The following is a 19,024-nucleotide window of genomic DNA, read 5'->3' on the forward strand; positions in this document are numbered from 1 at the left end:
CATGTAGTAGAAAATATTTGGCTAAAAACAGGTTTGCTTTATTTGTTTGTTTGTTTGTTTGCTGCCTTTCTCCTGAAGGATCCAAGACAGTTTACATATTAAAAGAACAAAGTTCAAGCCAAAGAACAAAGCCAAACAATAAACAACTGTAATATTTTAAAAGCATTTAACAAGTATCATATTAAAACACAATAAGAACAATGTTAAAAACAAACGTTTCTGTCTGCTTCCACTTTCCTAAGGCAAAAAGGACACGGATATTACCAAAAGTGTTTGTTTTGAACCTTGTAAAATTCATTGACTCAGAGACTGGTCCACACCCTCTTGCTTGTAGCTGAGTTTTCATCCTGTTGCAATGGACTTGCACCGAAGGAAAGTCCTTTCAGACAGTAGAAAGGGCACCTGTCCTTTTGTTTCTTCAAGGGTGGTTTCCACCACCATCCCTGCAAATTAATGGCATGCTAACTTGAATTCTTTTTCAGTTATATAGGAGACTGTGAAATTCAGATGGAATTATCCAAGTTTAAAGTAGGAGTGAAAGGAATACAGGTGGGTGCAGTGCAACTTGTATGTATTGAACAGTTTCTGCCACTTCACGTATTACAGATTGTTTGTCCTTCCTGACAGTGAACTAATTTTTATTTCTTTTGTCTTTTTCTTGTTTCAGTTGTATGGTACATTAAGAGTGATACTGGAACCTTTACTGGCAGATCCACCTTTCTTTGGAGCTGTAACAATATTTTTCATCCAGCAACCTGTAAGCCAGTTGTGAATTCTAATCTGGAATTTAAAATTTTAAGCATGTTTTAATTTACCTAATTTTAATATGTATTTGTAGTAGCTTTCTGTAGCTAAATGCATTGTTAATGTTGTCCTTCTGCAATATAAGAGAGTTCCTATCCTACTTAAGCAGCATTTTTAGACAAAAAAAAGCAGTGAATAAAGATATGGCTTCGAAATATATTAACAAAGTGCCAGCAGCAGTAATGCTCTGGAAAGGACATATTTGGCTACAGTAGAGGTAGCTATGTAGCTACCTATGTCAATTAGAAGGTATGTATTTCTATTTTAAATATATCTCTAATGACTTCTAAGGTGGCTCACAGACATAAAAAGAACAGTAGCACACTAAAATAGCAATCTAAAAACATTATGGGGCCCTGCCCAGCACTAATATTAACACAATTAAAAAGCAATAAGCAGGAGTTTCAAATAAAGAAAAACCCAACATATTGATTATAGGAAACAGGGGAGCAAAGCCACAGCCACTGGATGTTGCTGGATGAGTCCTGAGGTGCTGAGCCATGAGTACACACACACACCTGTGCTCCCTCCTCAGCTTCTCCCTTGGTGGAAATGAGGAGAGGGGAGCAAATCTGGACTACCCATTGCACTCCAAGTTCAGTGTTATCACACTCATAAGGTATGTGGCCAGCCCCTACAGGACCAGAAAGGTGGAGTCTGGCCTCACACCTCAAACCAGTTCTCCACCTTGGCTCTAATGTCTGCACTACTATGGGACCACATTGGGTTGGAACACAGGTTTCAAACCTTCTCACGGCACACAGCTTTCAAAAAAAAAAAAAAAGCCATCTCTGAAATAATCAGTGTGACTCCTGAAACTGGTTACTTACAATACTTTATTGGTATTTATTTGATTACTTAGATATGCCTGGTTGACATCTATTGGGTTTTGAAAGCTGACACAAGCTTTATGCATGTGCCTTGCCTGTGGAGAAGACTCCAGTGAGTACAAACAAGCCTCTAGTGAAGGCAATGCAGGGTGGCTGTGATTACTCAGTGGCCTTTTGATTCATGCCAACCATACACAGCAGCACCTCAGGGTCCTTGTGCGGTGTGGTAGTTCTTTCTTCATAGACTTAATGGTAGCAGACATAATGTCTTTATAATGGGCATGAGTGATGAAAGACCACATGGCTCTTCAGATGTTCAGTGTTTGTGAGTCATTAAAGTAATCCAAACTAATAGGCCACATGCACTAGAGACGAATGGAAGGAATGTTTATTGGGAGATTTCAGGGGCTGCAAGAAGCTCTGCCAACGTTCATTACATTAATGCGAGTGAACTCAATATAATTGCCTTTCTCAGTGGTAGAGCATCTGTTTGGCATGTAAAAGCCCCCAAATTCAATCACAGCCAATAACATTCCCTACCTGAAACCCCAGAGGGTTCCTTCCAGTGAGCTTGGACCACCCTGAACTAGGTGGAATGACAGTCTGGCAACATACATAAGATAGCTTCCTGTACTCCTCACTTATGGAATGTGACTTTTTGCCAATTCTAGATTTAAAATAATTGTTCCATTTACTAAACCTGCCATTCCATTCTTATGCTCTTTTATTTTTTATATATATATAGCATTTGGAAATCAGTTGGGCTGGTATGACCAATTTGCTAGATGCTCCAGGCATTAGGTAAGTGCTCCTTTGTTCCCATCATCTTAAAGGAATGATGCACTATGTGTCAGGATTGTACTGGGGCAATTCCTCGTATCACGTTTTCCAAAAGAAGAACAGTAACATTAGGCTATGAAGCAGCCACCCCAGGTCCAACCGTTAAGTAGGATGAAGTTGGTTGCCACCACCCAATATGTAATGTTTTTATTAATTGTGCAGCTAATATTTGCATTGGTGTTTGTTTGCCTGTCTACTTGTTTTCACTTCCGTGTGAGATATTTGTGAGATTATCAGGTGCCCCTAAAACATGATTGATCCTTATTACTTATGTGCTTGACCTGGGCAGCTAAATGCGGTGGCCAGTCTGGTGCCAAATATGGACAGGTTCAATCACATTTCCCCAGTCCTGGCCTGCCTGTGTTGTACCAGGCCAGATTCAAGGTGTTGGTTCTTACTTACAAAGCCCTCCGTGATTTGGGGCCCTGTTAGTTGTTGGAGCATCTCTCCCTAAATACATCTACCCATGCTTTCTGATTCTCTCAGGCCATAGTCCTTCAGGTGGCCAGGAAGTCATCTACCCAAAACAGGGCTTCCTCAGTTGTGGTCCCCATCCCTTTGAAATTGACTCCTGGTAGAGCTGCGCCTGACCTCCTCCCTTGTAGCCTTGAAGAGGATGATCAAAGCAAGGCTGTTTAGCCTCTCGTAATGTTTCATGGATTAGCCATCTTTATGCTTCCCTTCACTATCACTTGATTTTTCTTTGATTTATTAGGTGCATATATAACTTTTATTGAGAGGTCTTCAGACCATTTCAGATACGCCATACACAGTATACAAAACCCCAAAGACTCTCAGCCCATGAGTGAAGGGAAGGATTTCAGCGTCACTAAATGATATATATATATATAGTTACATCAATCAAACTCCCATTCTCAAATAGACATCCAATTATGTCTCTAACACACATTCCTTTTCATCCTCTTTCTTCCTGAGGGAGGTTGCCTTAACAGCAAAAAAGGGCAGCCCTCTGTATCATGTATAAGCTAGATCCACTCAACAGAAGGTCCAGTTTCCTCTCATTATCCCATGTTTTCATACTATTAAGAAAAGGTGCTAGGTAATGTTCTCTAACACTGTCATATAGCTCACAGTGCAACAGATAATGTACAATATCTTCCTACTTCATCTGTTCCACATGAGCAGATGCTGTTTTGAACAGGGATATCCAAAAACCGACCCTGTTGCATCATTGTATCCATTTGTTCAAAGCAGAGACAAGTAAAGGCCACACACAAGTCCCTTTTCATTATAAAAGGCAGATATTTTTCTTCATAGAATGGAGCCCTGGACTTTACCAGCCATTTCATAGGTCTCACATATACCAAGTCTGCTAATTCTACCTGAGCTCTAATATCTAAAATTCTTTGTTTAAAACCTTTTTTAATATTACAATCATATGTATTAACTGTTTCAACGCTAAAACTGTATTTTGTGAATGATTTTAAAAGATTTTAAAAGATGGAAACCAAGTGCCCTAACTTCTTAAGTGTGTGAAACCTTCTACAAGCTGAGCCAGAATTCTGCTGTTGCTCTGAAAATGAAAATGTATGAGAAGAAATTCTTTATAGCAGTTTACATTTACTTCTAGATAGGCTCCTCACATGGCCCTTATTGACCATCCTATGTCCGTGGTGTGCTATAAGTGTGCTAATAATAAAAATAATAAATGTTTTATTACGGTCATTGACCAGCAAAAGTAAGAAACATTATTTAAATTAGGAAACAAAATCAATCTAAAAATACTAAAAACATCTATATACATATACATATATATATATACACATATACATATGTGTGTGTGTATATATATACACATACACACACACACACACACGTGTGTATGTATACACACACACACACACACACACAGATAGAGAGATAGAGAGAGAGATATATATATATACTGTAGATATAGATATAGATATATATCTGAGCGAACACTAAAGCTTTGGTCTTCGAGTAATTTATTTGTAGCATTTCCTCTTTACAGTATTGCGCAAGAGTGCACAATGCTTTCTTGAGTCCTATTGGCATCTGTGAAATTAGGACTGCATCATCTGCGTATAACAGAAGGGATATATGTCTGTTCGCTAGTTTGGGGGGATGGAACTCCGGATGGCTGAGCGCCATTACCATTGAGTTGGTATAAAAATTAAATAACAATGTAGCTAATATACACCCTTGCTTTACACCATTATAGGTAGGAACTTTATCAGACAAGTGTCCTTCCTTGTTGCATCTAATTCTAAGGGTTGTATTTTCATGCAGCTTATACATAAGCAGCAGAAGGTGTCAATCTATTGTGGAAGTCTCTAACTTACTCCAGAGCCCATCTCATGAAATTAAATCAAAAGCCGATTTAAGATCGATAAAGGCAACAAATAGGGACCCTCGGGGTTGCTTAGAGTACTTACCTGCTAGGTGCCTTAAAATTATTATTATTACGATTTTAAAAATTTATTTATTTATTTAACTTACAGGCCACCCACACTACCCAAAGGTCTCTGGGTGGCTTACAACAATTTATTTATTAGATTTATACCCCGCACCATCTGGCGGCCAGGCCACTCTGGGCAACTAACAACAACAAGACAAGACAATATTAAAATACAATAAGAATAAATATAATAATACATTCAACAGATACAGTAACTAGTAGGATAAATTAAAACAGATGGCTATAAAGATGGTAGAAAGGATGATGAAAGGATGACAAAAAGGATGATAAAAGGAAATTATATGATTCATATCTTAATTAAATGTGCATGTTTGTTTTCCAGTTTGTTGTCAGATTCCTTAATCCAAGATATTATAGCTACCCGGCTGGTGTTACCAAATAGGCTCACTATTCCATTGAAGAAGAACATTAATGTTGCTCAGTTACGGTTCCCTATTCCTCATGTGAGTTATATTTGAGAACTGCATTTTTCAGCCTTTTTAGAAAATAACTTGGCTCAAAGTATAAATTAGAGTCCTCTCTTTAACGAGAAAAGTGAGAGATAAACCCACCTTCTTCCTACCTTCTGTGTGATGGTGGTGTACTTCATTAAGGTCAGGAGGTCACATAGTAAATTTACAACATATTGTTGTCTAAATTTATAGAGCAGAAACAGAGCTATGAGTCCGTTTGTCTTCCACACAGAGAGTGTGGATGGTCTGCCTGTTTCTCCCCTGCAACCCCCCACCTAAGAACTTAACCCCCCACCTAAAAACTTGATCTTGAACAAGTTTTTCTTTGTGGGCAAAAGTAAACAGATTTTTCATTTGTGTGCCTTTTTAAAACAAAATTGAGGCTTGGTGATATCTATCTTCAAGCTTTTCAAATTTCGAAAGGTATCTGGTGTGGCTTCTTTGCTCCAGCAACACATCTGCACAGTGATTGGCCACTCCATGAACAAAATACTGGATGTGATGACCTTTTGATCTGATCTACCATGGCTGATTTCATGTTTTCATGCATTCCAGTTTTCTCACTAAGAACTAGCGAAGTTTGTTCTAACTCAAGCACATGTATTACACCACTTTGTCTGATACAAGAAGTCTTTAGCAACTTGCTTCTGCATTTATCCACCATTTAATTTAGTCCTCAGTAGCTGGTGCAGAGAGAGAGACAGGAAATGGCCCACAATTGATACAGATTGATCACAAAGTTTAACTTCAATAAGAAGTGGCCATTGTCAGATTTAATTAGCTTGTTTCTGCCTTGATAGACAGCTGTTATCCCTAATGTTATGTATGTGTAATGCCTTTTTAGTCAGAGAAAGTGGAACATTTTTTGCTACTGTGTGCTGTCAATGCTTTTTTCATCATTTGCATTTCCCTATGTCTTCAAGGGAGTAGTGCGAGTGTACCTACTGGAAGCTGAAAATCTTGTCCAAAAAGACAACTTCCTTGGGGCAATTAAGGGCAAATCAGACCCATATGCTCTTCTTCGGGTTGGCCTGGTGCAGTTCCGAAGCAAGACGATACAAAGAGACCTGAATCCCATCTGGAATGAAATGTTTGAGGTGGGGCTTGTACTTAAACACTTGCATGGCACAACCTGGAAGCCAAGGGCTTATAAGGCTTCTGTCTAGCATTCTAATTATAGTAATAGTGCAATTTTGTATGTATCTACTCAGAAGTAAATCCTCTTCAATTTGGTGGGGCTTCCTGATTATGAGTGTAGCATTACCACCAATTACACTCAAGTTTATTCTTTACAAGCTCTCATCTCTAGAAGGATGTTTACTCTCCTCCTCACTCCATTTTGTTTGTTTGAGAAATTAGCATTTAATTCAAGAAGAAGAAACAATTTGGTCAGCTGTTTTTAACTATAACTCCAAAAATCCTTGGTTACTGGCCATACTGGTTGGGATTTATAGGAGCTGTAGTCCTGAAAATCTGCAAGACAGCACAATTACAATGTCTCCTTTTGCTCGGATGAGCTCTGGAAGTGCTTTAGAGATAAATGGAGTCTTTTGTTATGGTATATTATGGGAAATCAGTGGTAGTTTGTAGATTCCTGATTTATTCATTTAGGGCACTGGTTCTTAACCTTGGGTTACTCAGGAGTTTTGGACTGCAACTCCCAGAAGCCTTCCCCACCAACTGTGCTGGTTGGGGTTTCTGGGAGTTGCAGTTCAAAAACATCCGAGTAACAAAGGTTAAGAACCACTGAATTAAGGTGTGACTTCATAGCAAGGGAAATGTGGATTAACTCATGTTCTCTTGCTGTGTGAAGTTTTACTGGGGCATTCAGTTCTTTTTGATACAAGTGGCCACATGGGCAGATGGGAAAATAATCCTTCTAATTGCAGTTCTATTTGAAGTAGGTGGCTTGAATTCTAAGGAACTTCTTTAAGAAAGCTTTCCATCCTCAGTGACTTTCCTCATTTTGTCTTGCTGACTGGATGGCTAACTAAAATGTTAAAAAACAACAAGAGGAGATGTGCCTAGGAGAAGTTGATTTTTTTAAAAAAAAAATATCTTGAGGCTTTGCAGAGAGAGATGAGTGCTGGCACAGCTTGTGTGTGTGTGCGCACACTTTCCTGATCCTCCTTCATGGGACAGGAAGTGAGAAAGTGCTTTGCTAAAGCCTCTGTGTGTGTGTGTGTGTGTGTGTGTGTGTGTGTGTGTGTGTGTGTGTGTGTGTGTGTGTGTGTGTGTGTGCGCGTGCGTGCACGCGCGCTTGGTCTTCCCTTTCTGGTTTGGAGAAGGTGAAAGGATTCGACTTTCTGCAGTTTTTCCTCCCCACCAGAGGCCTTTCTACTTTTGAAGGGCCTCTGGTGGGGAGTTAACACTACAGATTAGGGATGTGAGACTCTGGGTTGATTTGTTTTTCCTGTGCCAAAGTGATCTAGCACTAAATTAAGATATCAGTGCAATGACTCAGTGCTAAACTCATTTATTCAAAAAATGAAACAAATTCTGGGACACTTGGGATAACAGAAGTGGGTTTTCATGCAGTCTCTAAATATTATGCTCCAGCAGCCTATGCCATGACAACAACACCCACAGAAACACACACCCATCTTTTTGCAGAACAAAACAGTTGCCCATATGGGAAAAAGTTCTGTGAAATTGTTCTGTCTTGGAACAGAAGAAGCCCCCAGAGGCAGAGAGAGGAAAAAAATCTTCTGTATTGGGAGCAAAGAGGGCCAGACTGATTCACATTGGTTTCATGAGATCATTAAAAAAAAACCCCACAGATTCATCCATTGTACACCTGCAGCAAATCTGGCAGTATGTGACCATGTAGTTGCAGCCTTAATTGATCATCATGAATGAAAGGGGAATGAAAGGATACAAGTCTATTTCCATTTCCCCAAAAATTTACATGATTGTCCATGGCAAATAGTAAGGTGTTTTGTTTCATGAAATGGTCGTGTTAGAGGAACAGGAAGCCCCACCAGTCGATAAATATTTACAATTGTTAATGTCAGCTATTTCCTCTGTGCAGTGTCCTTTCAAGAACACTAGGTCCATACAGTATTATGGTATGTTTTTCATATTTCTTCTCCTTGTAGTTTGTTGTTCATGAATTACCTGGCCAAGATCTTGAAGTAGATCTATATGATGAAGACCCAGATAAAGATGACTTTCTGGGCAGGTAAGGAATATACATATCTTCTTTCACGTGTAGAACTATCTGTTTTCTCTTTGTGTTCTTGCTGAGGTTAAAGCCAATGTATGAACATGTTTATTTGAAAAAGAGCAGGAGGAATTTATTTATGGAATGTGCCACTTTAAATTTTGGGGAAATTGTGCATTTGAAGATTCCCCTCCATCATAAATTCTCTGAGCATCAAAATCTAGAATATTGTGCAATTGTGTACTATTTCTTTTAAAGCATTTAATGAACTTTGAGGCTGAAGAATTACATACTCTCTCATCCAGTCAAAGTTTGCATTGACTGGAAACAAGGCTTGGAAAAACCCAAGGTCTGCTTAAGAAGAAAGATGTGTAAGATATATATATATTTATATATAAAAGAACTGAAAATTGCTGGTACATTCTTGCTTGATCAGGACATTTCTACAAACATTGTACTTTTGAGTTTCATCCAGTTATGCACAGCTCCATTAAGGCTGCAGTTTCTTAGAACCTATGAGAGCTCTCCAAGTTTCTGTGTTGATACTGCCTGTGCCATTGAGAATGGGAAAAACAGGTCCTGTCCTAGGGAATGAAAGGGACTGGTTTGATATTGAACCACATCAGTTCAGGGCCTGTCCAAATTGGCCATTTTGGAGGATTGTGGGGAGGGAAAATGGAGCTAATTCAAAACTGAAGCAGGGTGAGAAGAATGTAAGCATCTCAAACTCTATGGACATCCATACTTGCTATTGAAAATAAAAGCAAATGGAGTAGTTTTTTTGTTTGTTATTTGTTCTGCTTTTTCCCACCCACAGCTTGCTTATCAATCTTTCAGATGTGATGAAAGACAGAATTGTTGATGAGGTAAAATTTTAGTTTTGCTTATTAAATCAGATTTTTTTTTTAAAAAAAATACATGTTCTGATAAACACAACTGCTTTGAGTCCCTTTCAAGAAGAGACAGGCAATATATACTTACATAAATTAATAGATTTAATAAACTTTCTGAAAAATATATCAGCTCTGGGGGTTGTTTTAAAAGATATCAGCTTTGTTCATTCAAAGTTTTGACGTTCTCATTAATTTATATTAATGTTCCTTGGACAGAGCTGTTGAAAGAACACTAGAGTGCCTTGGAATATCTTTTAAAAGAATACAGAAATAATTGCTAAAACAGTTCTAATTGAAGGAATACAATAGGTCTTTTGAAGAGTGTTGGAACCTTTAGTGTATTTATAGCTGGGAATTATGTGATGTTGTATAAAAGTGGTCGGAACAGACACAGAGAGATGGGTTTTTGTAGTGTAGCAAAAAAGGAGTATGGTTGGAACAAAGGAGGCTCAATGTGCTGTACATTATTTTGCGGGGAATTAGGTGCCTAATCCTTTGAAGGCTGGACCTCCTCCATGGAGCAGGAGCAACACAGTCCTGCCTATTCCAGCCAAAAAAAGTCTTTCTAAGTACATTGGGCTTTAAAGATGTATCTGAAACAAAGCCTTGAAAACTGAAGACAAAGTGCTTAAGCTGCTGTTTCAATTTCCTCTTGTATCCAGTTCACAACATAACTTGAGCTTAATGTGCGCTTATGACACTGGTGTCCTTTCCTTCTCTTTATGAAGTGGTTCCCGCTAAGCAAGATAGAAAGTGGGCATGTGCACTTAAAGCTGAAATGGCTTTCTTTGGTCACCTGTCAAGAGAAGCTTTGTGAGGTGAGTGGCTTCAAGTAGCTTTTTTGGAGGACTCATGCGCAGGACAAGAAACCCTTAATGGGTCCATCTCCCTCACTAAGGTCCTGTCCAGACAGGTATATAAATCGTTGTTTGGATCGTTGTTGGTATGGTTTGGTTTGAACCAAATGACAGCGTCTACATGTGTTTCTACTTAGACAGACTCTTCCTGCCCATTTAGGAGCTATTGTGTACAACACTGGGGGCTTTTGGTTTTTTGGTATGGTTTAGCATACCCCTAATTATTCGGTTGTGTAGCCTGTGCAGACGGTTAGTCTGCACCCAAATGGAGCTGTGGGCAGCATTATCAGAGGTGGCAACCCTGTGATGTAATAGATGGGTTGTGGCATTTAAAGGGAGTGTGGAGAAACCCCTTCCTCTGTTTTTGTCTTCTTTTTAAAATATTTCCCTAATTGGCACAGCAAAATTCTAATATCATTTTGCATTCCTGTTTTGATATGCCATTTACTTTATTAAAAATGAAAAAGGAAAGCCACAATGGCCTGTTGAATTATGGCTGTGGCAGAAGGTGGGGAAAAGAGCTAGTCAACTCTATGGGCTCTGCCCCCACGAGGCAGCCCAGCTCAGCTGAGGGGAAAGATAGGAAAAGAGGGTTTTCCTTCCTTCCTTCACCCCAGCATTTTCACCTTTGCCACTGTCTTCTGCTCCCATTGCTGCTATGTCCTTACTTGTGCATAAACCTTGCTCATGACTAAACCGGCAACCCAAAGACCTGTTTGAAGCTTCTCCCAGGAGAATAAATACCCCCTATGAATGGAAGGATTGCTCAAGTGTGAGATAAAATAAATTGTACTGAAGCTAAGACTATTCTAAGCACAAATCAAATTACCCTGTCTGGACAGGCCATGCCTCTACTTTACTGCTAGCTTTATTCCCACCTACTGCTAGTCCTCCTAGCTTCACTGCTACTACCTGAAAGATTGCCTGGCCAAGAGCCAGTAAGCAAGCAGCAGTAGGCATTTGTTCTGTCTTTTGTACGCAAACCTTGGTGGTTGGGCCAGAGCAAGAGGTTGATGAACAAGCAAATTACACTGGGAAAAGAAAAGGACCAAACCCAGGGTCTGTTGTCCGTGGGCCCCTTATTAGACGATGCACCCTCATGAAGATGCCCCAACCTACCAACTCTGGCTACCAGCTTTACTCTGTGTAAGAAAAGATGAAGAATTTAATACCGTAATAATTCTGCATAGAAAACATTTTGAAAGATCTTGCTGTAAGTAGGCAGTGCCAGATGTTTAGAAGCAGTGCCAGATGTTCAGAATGCACGGAATTGAAGAGTCTCAGGCCTGTTTATATAAGATGCAGTCACGGTCTGCAGGCACACTCCTGGTGGAATTTGCCCCCCCCCCCATTTGTCCCTCTGGCCAGCCACATGGATGGACTATTAAACTGCCATATACTGTAAGTATGATCAGTTTCTTTTCTTTTCTTTTCAAGGACAAGAATGGTCTTGCCACAGCACTTCTCATAGTTTATTTGGACAGTGCTTTCAATCTTCCTGTGAGTAAACTGAAAAAACAGCATTTTCACATCTTTGAACTGCCTATAAGTGTTTGTATGCTCATGGCATACACATGCTCACAAAATATATAGATTTGGGAATGTGGTGAGCAGAGCAACTTTTCTACCAAGCATACTGATTCGATTAATCTTTTACTGTCTTACTTGGATATTGGTTTTTACAAGTTCATTAGAGTGCCTGCCACATTCTACTGTTGTTTGGGGAAAGAGATTTGCATGCATTTGGTGACATCTAAAAATAAAAAGATGTTTCTTTAAAATAAAATATTATTGGAAGTTAGTGTTTCAAAGCATAAATATGCTACAAAGCATGCTACAAAGACCAATTGATATGAGTTCACTTGCTTGGGGTGGCAAGTGAGATATGAGGCAAATAATAGTAATAATCTCAAAGTACCTGCAAGTTAGCTGACTCACCCTACTTCCTTCTCCCTCATTTTTGCTGCATTTAAGATTAATCCCATGCTGTCAGTAATATTGCAAACATTTTAGTAAAACTCACTTCTCCCACTTTTTGGCCCTATAATTAAACATATTGACCAAAAAATTGAAATATAACATCCTATTGATTTTTCTTCTCCATAGCAAATGTTCTTGCTTTCCTCTGGGATTCCCATTGCTTGGAAGAGAAACCCTATCCAGTGGAGGAAAACATAATGTCAAATGGCTTGCTTATGGTTGTGAGGCCTGTGTATTTTCAGAGGCAATAAAATAATCAGTTCCTAGGAAGCAAAAGCAGATGGATGCTATTGTGTTCTTGTCCTCTTTGTGAGATTGCCACAGGCATCTTCCAACCTTTGTCACCCTATATTCTCAAAATAAATCATATAAGGAAAGTTGCAATGCTCTGTAGAAACACTATTATTTAAAGCTGCCTTTTAGTAGTGCTTTACCACTTGAGATGCTCATTTAATGTAATTAAATGTAATGTGAATTTATGTAAGACAGGTGTTAGCCAGAGACATGGTTTTATTCTGTTTTATGGTATTTATTGCTAAGTACTCGGTTTGATTTATTATATTGTGATTTTAATGTGTTGTGAAACACACACATACCCAAAGTGTGTGCCTTGTGGGATGGTATACAAGCTGCAAAAGCAAACAAGCAAATAAATCCTATTGGCCATGAGGAGAAAGAGAATTCGGAGAGGCCTTTGGCTTGATCCAGCAGGGCTGTTGTTATTTCCTTGCTGCCTAAAGGTCTGATCTCAAGTTGATGCTATTTATTATAGAGATCTCTGCAGCGCTTCCATCCTTCAACTGAATTTCCAATGTGGCTTACAAAAGATAAACCTAAGAATAAGAAATATGGTGGGCAGGCACCCTGGAGTACACCAAACACAGCAGAATCTGTAAAACCACGAGGAAAACAAACAAACAAAAAACTGTTAGCAGAATGAAACAAATCTAACTAAAGACCTGTAGAAGTGAGGGAATAAAACAATGTCTTTAAAATGATGTCACTAAAATGATAGCAAAGTAGGCTTCATGTCAGCTTCCCTAAATAGAACATTCTGCAGTGACTAAGATAACTACATTTTAATGTATATTTTCAAATATTTCCCCAATGCAGAAAAATCAATTTGAATATTCCAATTGTGAATATGGAGTAAAGAAGTACAGAAAAGACAGATACCTCAAGGTAAATGCCTCTTACTGAAAAGCCTCTCAAAAGGATGCAAATGCTGAAGAAACTACTTAATGGATGCCTTGATTTTTGCCTCTGTAGCATTCAGGTTTGTCTCTCAACCCTGTCCTCTGTAAAAAGAGGGAGAATGGAAAATTAATGAATTGAAAAAACAGTATATGTGAGACTGTGGTGATGCACAGCAGGTAGAAGCCACTCTCAAGCCAAGATTAGGCAGTACATGTCAGGTTTCGCAGCACTTCTTCGTTATCAGTGATTTTTGCAAAAATGTTAAGAACTCTGCTTCTATGTGTTCAAAAGCAGGAGCATTACTGCTATAAATAAAATTAAATTTCAGAAACTCAACAATTCTTATTTTTAAATCTCCTTATTTCTAATACAAGATTTTTAATTCTGGTTCTAAAAAAATTGTTTCAGTAAATAATGAGTCTAGCTGTAGCTACAATCTTTAAAATTGCAGTATAAGTTCACTAATAATTATTTTGTCTTATCATCAATCTGCTGGGTAGCTCGGTGGTTTAGGTCTCTGGCTGTGGAGTCAGAGGTTGCAAGTTCAGTTCCCTGCTATACCTCCTTGCAGACTCAATGATCCATAGGATCCCCTCCAGCTCTGCCGTATTAAGATGACGATATTATTATTGTATCTTGAAACAAATATTTAACTAGAGCCATATAATCTGTGGTTTAGCTACAGTCTTCTGCTTCTAATAGGTAGCCTTTTTTTCAACTGAAAGCTGGTGGGGGCCACTGTGAGATACAGGAACTAGCCGGGCCCTTGGCCTGATCCTGCAGGGCTCTTCTTGTGTTCCTTATGTAAGCTATAGTTAATCAGACTCAGCAGTCTTGTACTGACAGAGTGGCACCTGTTGCCATTTCTATGAAATTATCCACTGCCTACTGAATGATACTAAAATGTTAACCTCCCAAAAGGTAGCTTAAGACCATTATATTAAAGACTAAATAATGGCTGTATTGTTTTGGATTGAGTGGGGAAAATGTAATAAAAAATATCAACCTCTTGTTTCCCTTTCCTTCCCGCATTCTGCACAATACTCACAGTAAGATTAATATTCCTGTTTAGGTCATGTTATGTTGGAATTAACTCTGTGTTTCATTTTAAAATTGTCAATAATGAAGAAGATGGATAGAGAGCCGTCCTCCTTTGTCCTACTCACAGTGGGCAACAAAACCCATAGAAGCAGGGTAAGTCATTGACTTCTGTTTTTCATAAATCAAATAAATATGTTTTGTTGTCTTGAAGCCTGTGTTTCCAGCAAAAAAAAAAGAAAAAAAAAAAAGCTGAATCAGGATTGTACGAGTCAGTTAATGAACCTTATATAGTGGTGTGTGAAAAACTGTTTCCAGTTTGTAGCCCCCTTCAAATTTGCAAGCCCCCGCCCAATTCTTATTTATTTATTTGAAATATTTATATGCTGCCTTTCTCCTAAGGTATCCAAGGCAGCTTATAATATTAAAAGTTAAAAGCCAAAGAATAAATTATAAGAAAATTAGAAAAGCATTAAATAAGTATCACATTAAAGCTCATAAGAATAATAATATTTAAAACTCAAATAAAACACAGAATAAAATGTTTCCTATTCAAAAATATACTGGTCTAGATAACGCAAAAGCTGCCTTTGTTGCTGTACATATGTTTGCTCCAATCCGCTGTCACTGGCATGATTTCCCATCCCCACAAATTGCATTGATGGCTTTGAGGGCAATAGCTTCAGGAGGAATAAAGGATGGTCTCACAATTAGCCTGAGCAAGGCAATTAGTTGCTGAGGCCTAGCAATGAAATATTTCAGGGCACAGCTGTTTGCTGCATGTTTTGCCCTGCGCTCTCTCAGCTAGTGTACCAATCTTTTCTGTCATGTAGAAGGTCCCCAATAGCCAGCATCAAAATAAGAATGAGCTCCCGGTCTTGAGCTTGAGCAAGCAGGAAAGGCTGTGAACAGAGCCACTTACAATAAACGAGTAATCAGTAGGTATATTTCAATATTAATAGCGTACAGATTCTGTGGTCAGTCTGCCAGTCAGGTAAATATGTCTATTTACATATCAAATTAAAGGGAGTAAACTGTTGGAATTCATGTTTGCTTTTTAAAACATTTGCGTCTGGTTCTACTTTGAATAGAGAACAGTGCCTCAGGCCATGAACTTAAAGACTGCCCTTTTCCAAATTGGTTCCCTGCTACCCAGTGATCATAGGAATTGGGGATTATGGAAGTTGGAACCCACCTGTTGTACACAGTTGTAAATATATTATAAAAGTAGTTTGAACTGACTTTTGAGTTTCTGTGAATATTAGAGCTGTGTTGTAAATCTCATTGTGCTTTGGTTTCAAATGGATAATATTGTGCATTTCCTACTCAAAGGGAGTCATGCTGAACGCAGGTAAGACTTCATCCCAGAAGATGGGAGAACAGAATTGCGATCCGAGTATTCTGTGACTAACGTGTGTGTGCTGCTTTCTCTCCCTTGCCCCACCTGTTCCTCAAACAGACCTGCAATTTCACCAAGGATCCTGCGTGGGGTCAGGCATTCACATTCTTCGTCCACAGTGCTTCATCACAGTCTCTTCATTTAGAGGTCAGTGGGTCCTCTTTTTCTTTGCACAGCTTGGCTTTCTGTCTTTGTACAAATGCACCCTTCTGACAGTAACCTGCTGTCAGTAGCTGCAGATGTGGATCACTTAAAAATGGATGGATGGGTGGGTGGGTTGGGACTGTTGTGTTTGGGGAACAAAATAGCTCAGAGTTGCACTTTTGTATGCTTAGTAAAAATACCATTCAGGATAATACATATTACACCTTAGACTGGTTGGTACATACATCTCTCAGATAATGTTTCTCGATAAATTGATTAAGTAGAGGTGTGAGATGCACATCATTTGTACTAGAGACTGACTGGCATAAAAAAACCCTAATAAAGTATTTTAACAGCAGTTTAGGACAAGTTTACTCATGTAATCCCTAAATGTAGGTATCCATTTGTACATTTTGTTTTCTGTTCTGGCATCTTTGTGCTTTGTATATAATGGCATTTTTGTAATAGTTGCAGCTGACCAGCTTTTAAAGCTGGAATTTAGGAATTTAATCTTTTAACATAGTTTAGCAGAACTACCAGAACAACATTCTACAGAACTTGAACCTACCCATAAAAATATGTACAGTATATAAGAACATGCACTTCAAAAATAGCAGTGGAAAATTTTGGAACTGCAGCCCCAGTGTGAGAGTTCAGAAATGAGGACTGGCTATCATCAGTTCTTTGTCCCAATGTGCATTGTTAGATGTAGCATTGTAATGGCAGTGCCTCTTCCTCGTGATAATTTTAGTTTTCGCTCTTAGTCTTTGGACTAAGCTTAACTAACAAACTCAAATTAGTTTACCTAATTTGGGGACTTTAGTGTTTCCTGCCCTCCCTGTACCATTCTTTTTTATTACCTAGCCTGATTAAGAGTTCTGTAGGACTCAGACACTTACCTGCTTGCCTTTGTGGAATTTTAATTGGTTCCCAGAATGGTATTGCCAAATGGTGTTTTTTTTCTACACAAATGATGTAGCTCTGTGAACAGAAGACAGGATGTAACCTCACTGAAATCCCAGTTATTCAGTAAGCTATTTGCATTAATTCTTCATTTTCTGTTGTGAAATTGAAACAGAGAGAGTGGGTGAAAATTAAGATGCTGTGCAAACAGAGTGAGATAAGGAAGGTAATTAAGGTAGTCTGTTGATTGCTTTGAGTTGCCATGTTTAGTTCACCCAGTTATAATCAGGCATCTATTGGCCTACCTTTTGTGGGGCTTCACAGTTAATGCTGGTGACAATCATACATTCTTATTGAGCCATTGGGACATATTTTAACCTGCCATGATGTGACTCAAGCAACACACACCTTACTTTATCTAGCGCAACCTCTTCCTATTTCTTATCAGTTATTTCCTCCCACATTAACCTGGGACAGGAGAAAATGCTGGTGTGGTACACCCGATATGGGCTTAAAATGTGCCAGTTCATTGGAGGTTTTTTGTTTTTTGTGCCTCAAATGGTTTGATGTGCTGCACTGAAAAGTCCTCTTCTTAAATGGGGGGGGGGGAATCACAACAATGACAATCAGTGTGATTTGGAAGTATATTGGAACTGAACTTGCCACATTTGTCTTGACTCTGTGTTCTCCTCCTGTAGATCAAGGACAAGGATCGGGAGAATGCCCTGGGGACTTTAGTGTTTTCTCTCGCCCATTTACTAAAGAACCCTGAAATGACAGTTGAACAAAGCTTTCAGCTAGATCACTCTGGTGTGGACAGCTGTGTTAAACTGAAAGTTGTTTTAAGAGTAAGTTTATGGTTCTTTTTCTTTATATCTGTGGTTGCCATTTCTGTTCTTGCTGTAAACATTTCCAGAACTAATCTTCCGTGCCAACTATTTATTTATTTATTTATTTATTTATTTATTTATTTATTTATTTATTTATTTATTTATTTATTTATTTATTTATTTATTTATTTATTTATTTATTTATATACCCCGCCCATCTGGCCTACAAGGCCACTCTGTGGGGACTTACTTCTTTATAGCCCATGAAATAAGGCCCTGCTAATTTTTAAGAGTTATTATTAGAATAAATGATTTGTTTTGTAAACAGTTCTTCCTGGCACAGCAGGACAGGGAAAACTTGGAAAGCTGTGTTGAAACTAAACTTACATCATGTACTTTTCATGCCAAATGGAAACAGCTTTACATGCATCATCATCTCTCAACAAGATGCATCAGTTATATTCTGTAGGTAGAGTGTCCCTTGATCATCTCTAGGAGTCCATGAAAGTTGTTATATGGTAGTAACTCTTTTGGGGAGCGATGTAATTGGGACAATGCAGAATAACTGACTGAACAGCTTCCAGGTCATGACTCAAAGTAAGCCATTAACAAAACGTCTGAAGGCTTCTGATCTTGAATTTATACCCAGTCAGCCTTGTATCATCCAAAAGAACATTTGTTCAACAGATGTGGCATTTAATGGTTGTTGTGGGTTTTTCGGGCTCTTTGACCATGTTCTGAAGGTTGTTCTTCTTCAGAACATGGCCAAAGAGCCCGAAAAACCCACAACAACCATTAGATCTCGGCCGTGAAAGCCTTCGCGAATACAGATGTGGTATTTATTTCTTTATAGCATTTTTTTATTTGCAGTAATTATAAACTGCTCTAAATCTAAGAAATTCCCAGATGGTGGAATAACAAAAATAAAATTAAAAGTATGTGAAATGAAAAAAGTGAAACGGTTCCAACAATAAAATTGTGGTTGGTCTTCCAGTCAGTGAATGCTTGTTGACATAAAAAGGTCTTCAGCCAGTGCTGAGAACAACACAAGTGCATAATAACTTTAGTGGACAGACCCCACCATAAAAGAGTTAGCCAACCAAAACTTGAGTAATTTGTGGCCCTCCAGATACACTTGGACAGCAGTCCCATGGTTTGTAGCCAGCAAGGCCAATGGGTGAGGAATGCTCAGGGTTGCAGTCCAACATTTACATTTCTCCATCTGTGCTCTTT

At 38.7% G+C, this 19,024-nt stretch overlaps 1 protein-coding gene across 1 annotated transcript in view; it reads left to right on the forward strand.

Annotated features, from left to right (window-relative positions):
- The window catches only part of ESYT3 (extended synaptotagmin 3), a 49,169-nt gene that overhangs the window by 19,067 nt on the left and 11,078 nt on the right, over nt 1-19,024 (forward strand). Inside the window, exons 5-17 of the mRNA XM_020779587.3 lie at nt 483-549; nt 668-757; nt 2,380-2,435; nt 5,258-5,378; nt 6,311-6,484; nt 8,486-8,568; nt 9,368-9,416; nt 10,172-10,261; nt 11,738-11,800; nt 13,394-13,462; nt 14,606-14,671; nt 15,975-16,061; nt 17,660-17,809. Coding sequence (XP_020635246.3) covers nt 483-549; nt 668-757; nt 2,380-2,435; nt 5,258-5,378; nt 6,311-6,484; nt 8,486-8,568; nt 9,368-9,416; nt 10,172-10,261; nt 11,738-11,800; nt 13,394-13,462; nt 14,606-14,671; nt 15,975-16,061; nt 17,660-17,809 — 1,165 coding nt within the window. The remainder of the gene's footprint in view (nt 1-482; nt 550-667; nt 758-2,379; nt 2,436-5,257; nt 5,379-6,310; nt 6,485-8,485; nt 8,569-9,367; nt 9,417-10,171; nt 10,262-11,737; nt 11,801-13,393; nt 13,463-14,605; nt 14,672-15,974; nt 16,062-17,659; nt 17,810-19,024) is intronic.

This window comes from Pogona vitticeps, chromosome 1 (genome assembly GCF_051106095.1).
Source record: "Pogona vitticeps strain Pit_001003342236 chromosome 1, PviZW2.1, whole genome shotgun sequence".
Classification (NCBI taxonomy): domain Eukaryota; kingdom Metazoa; phylum Chordata; class Lepidosauria; order Squamata; family Agamidae; genus Pogona; species Pogona vitticeps.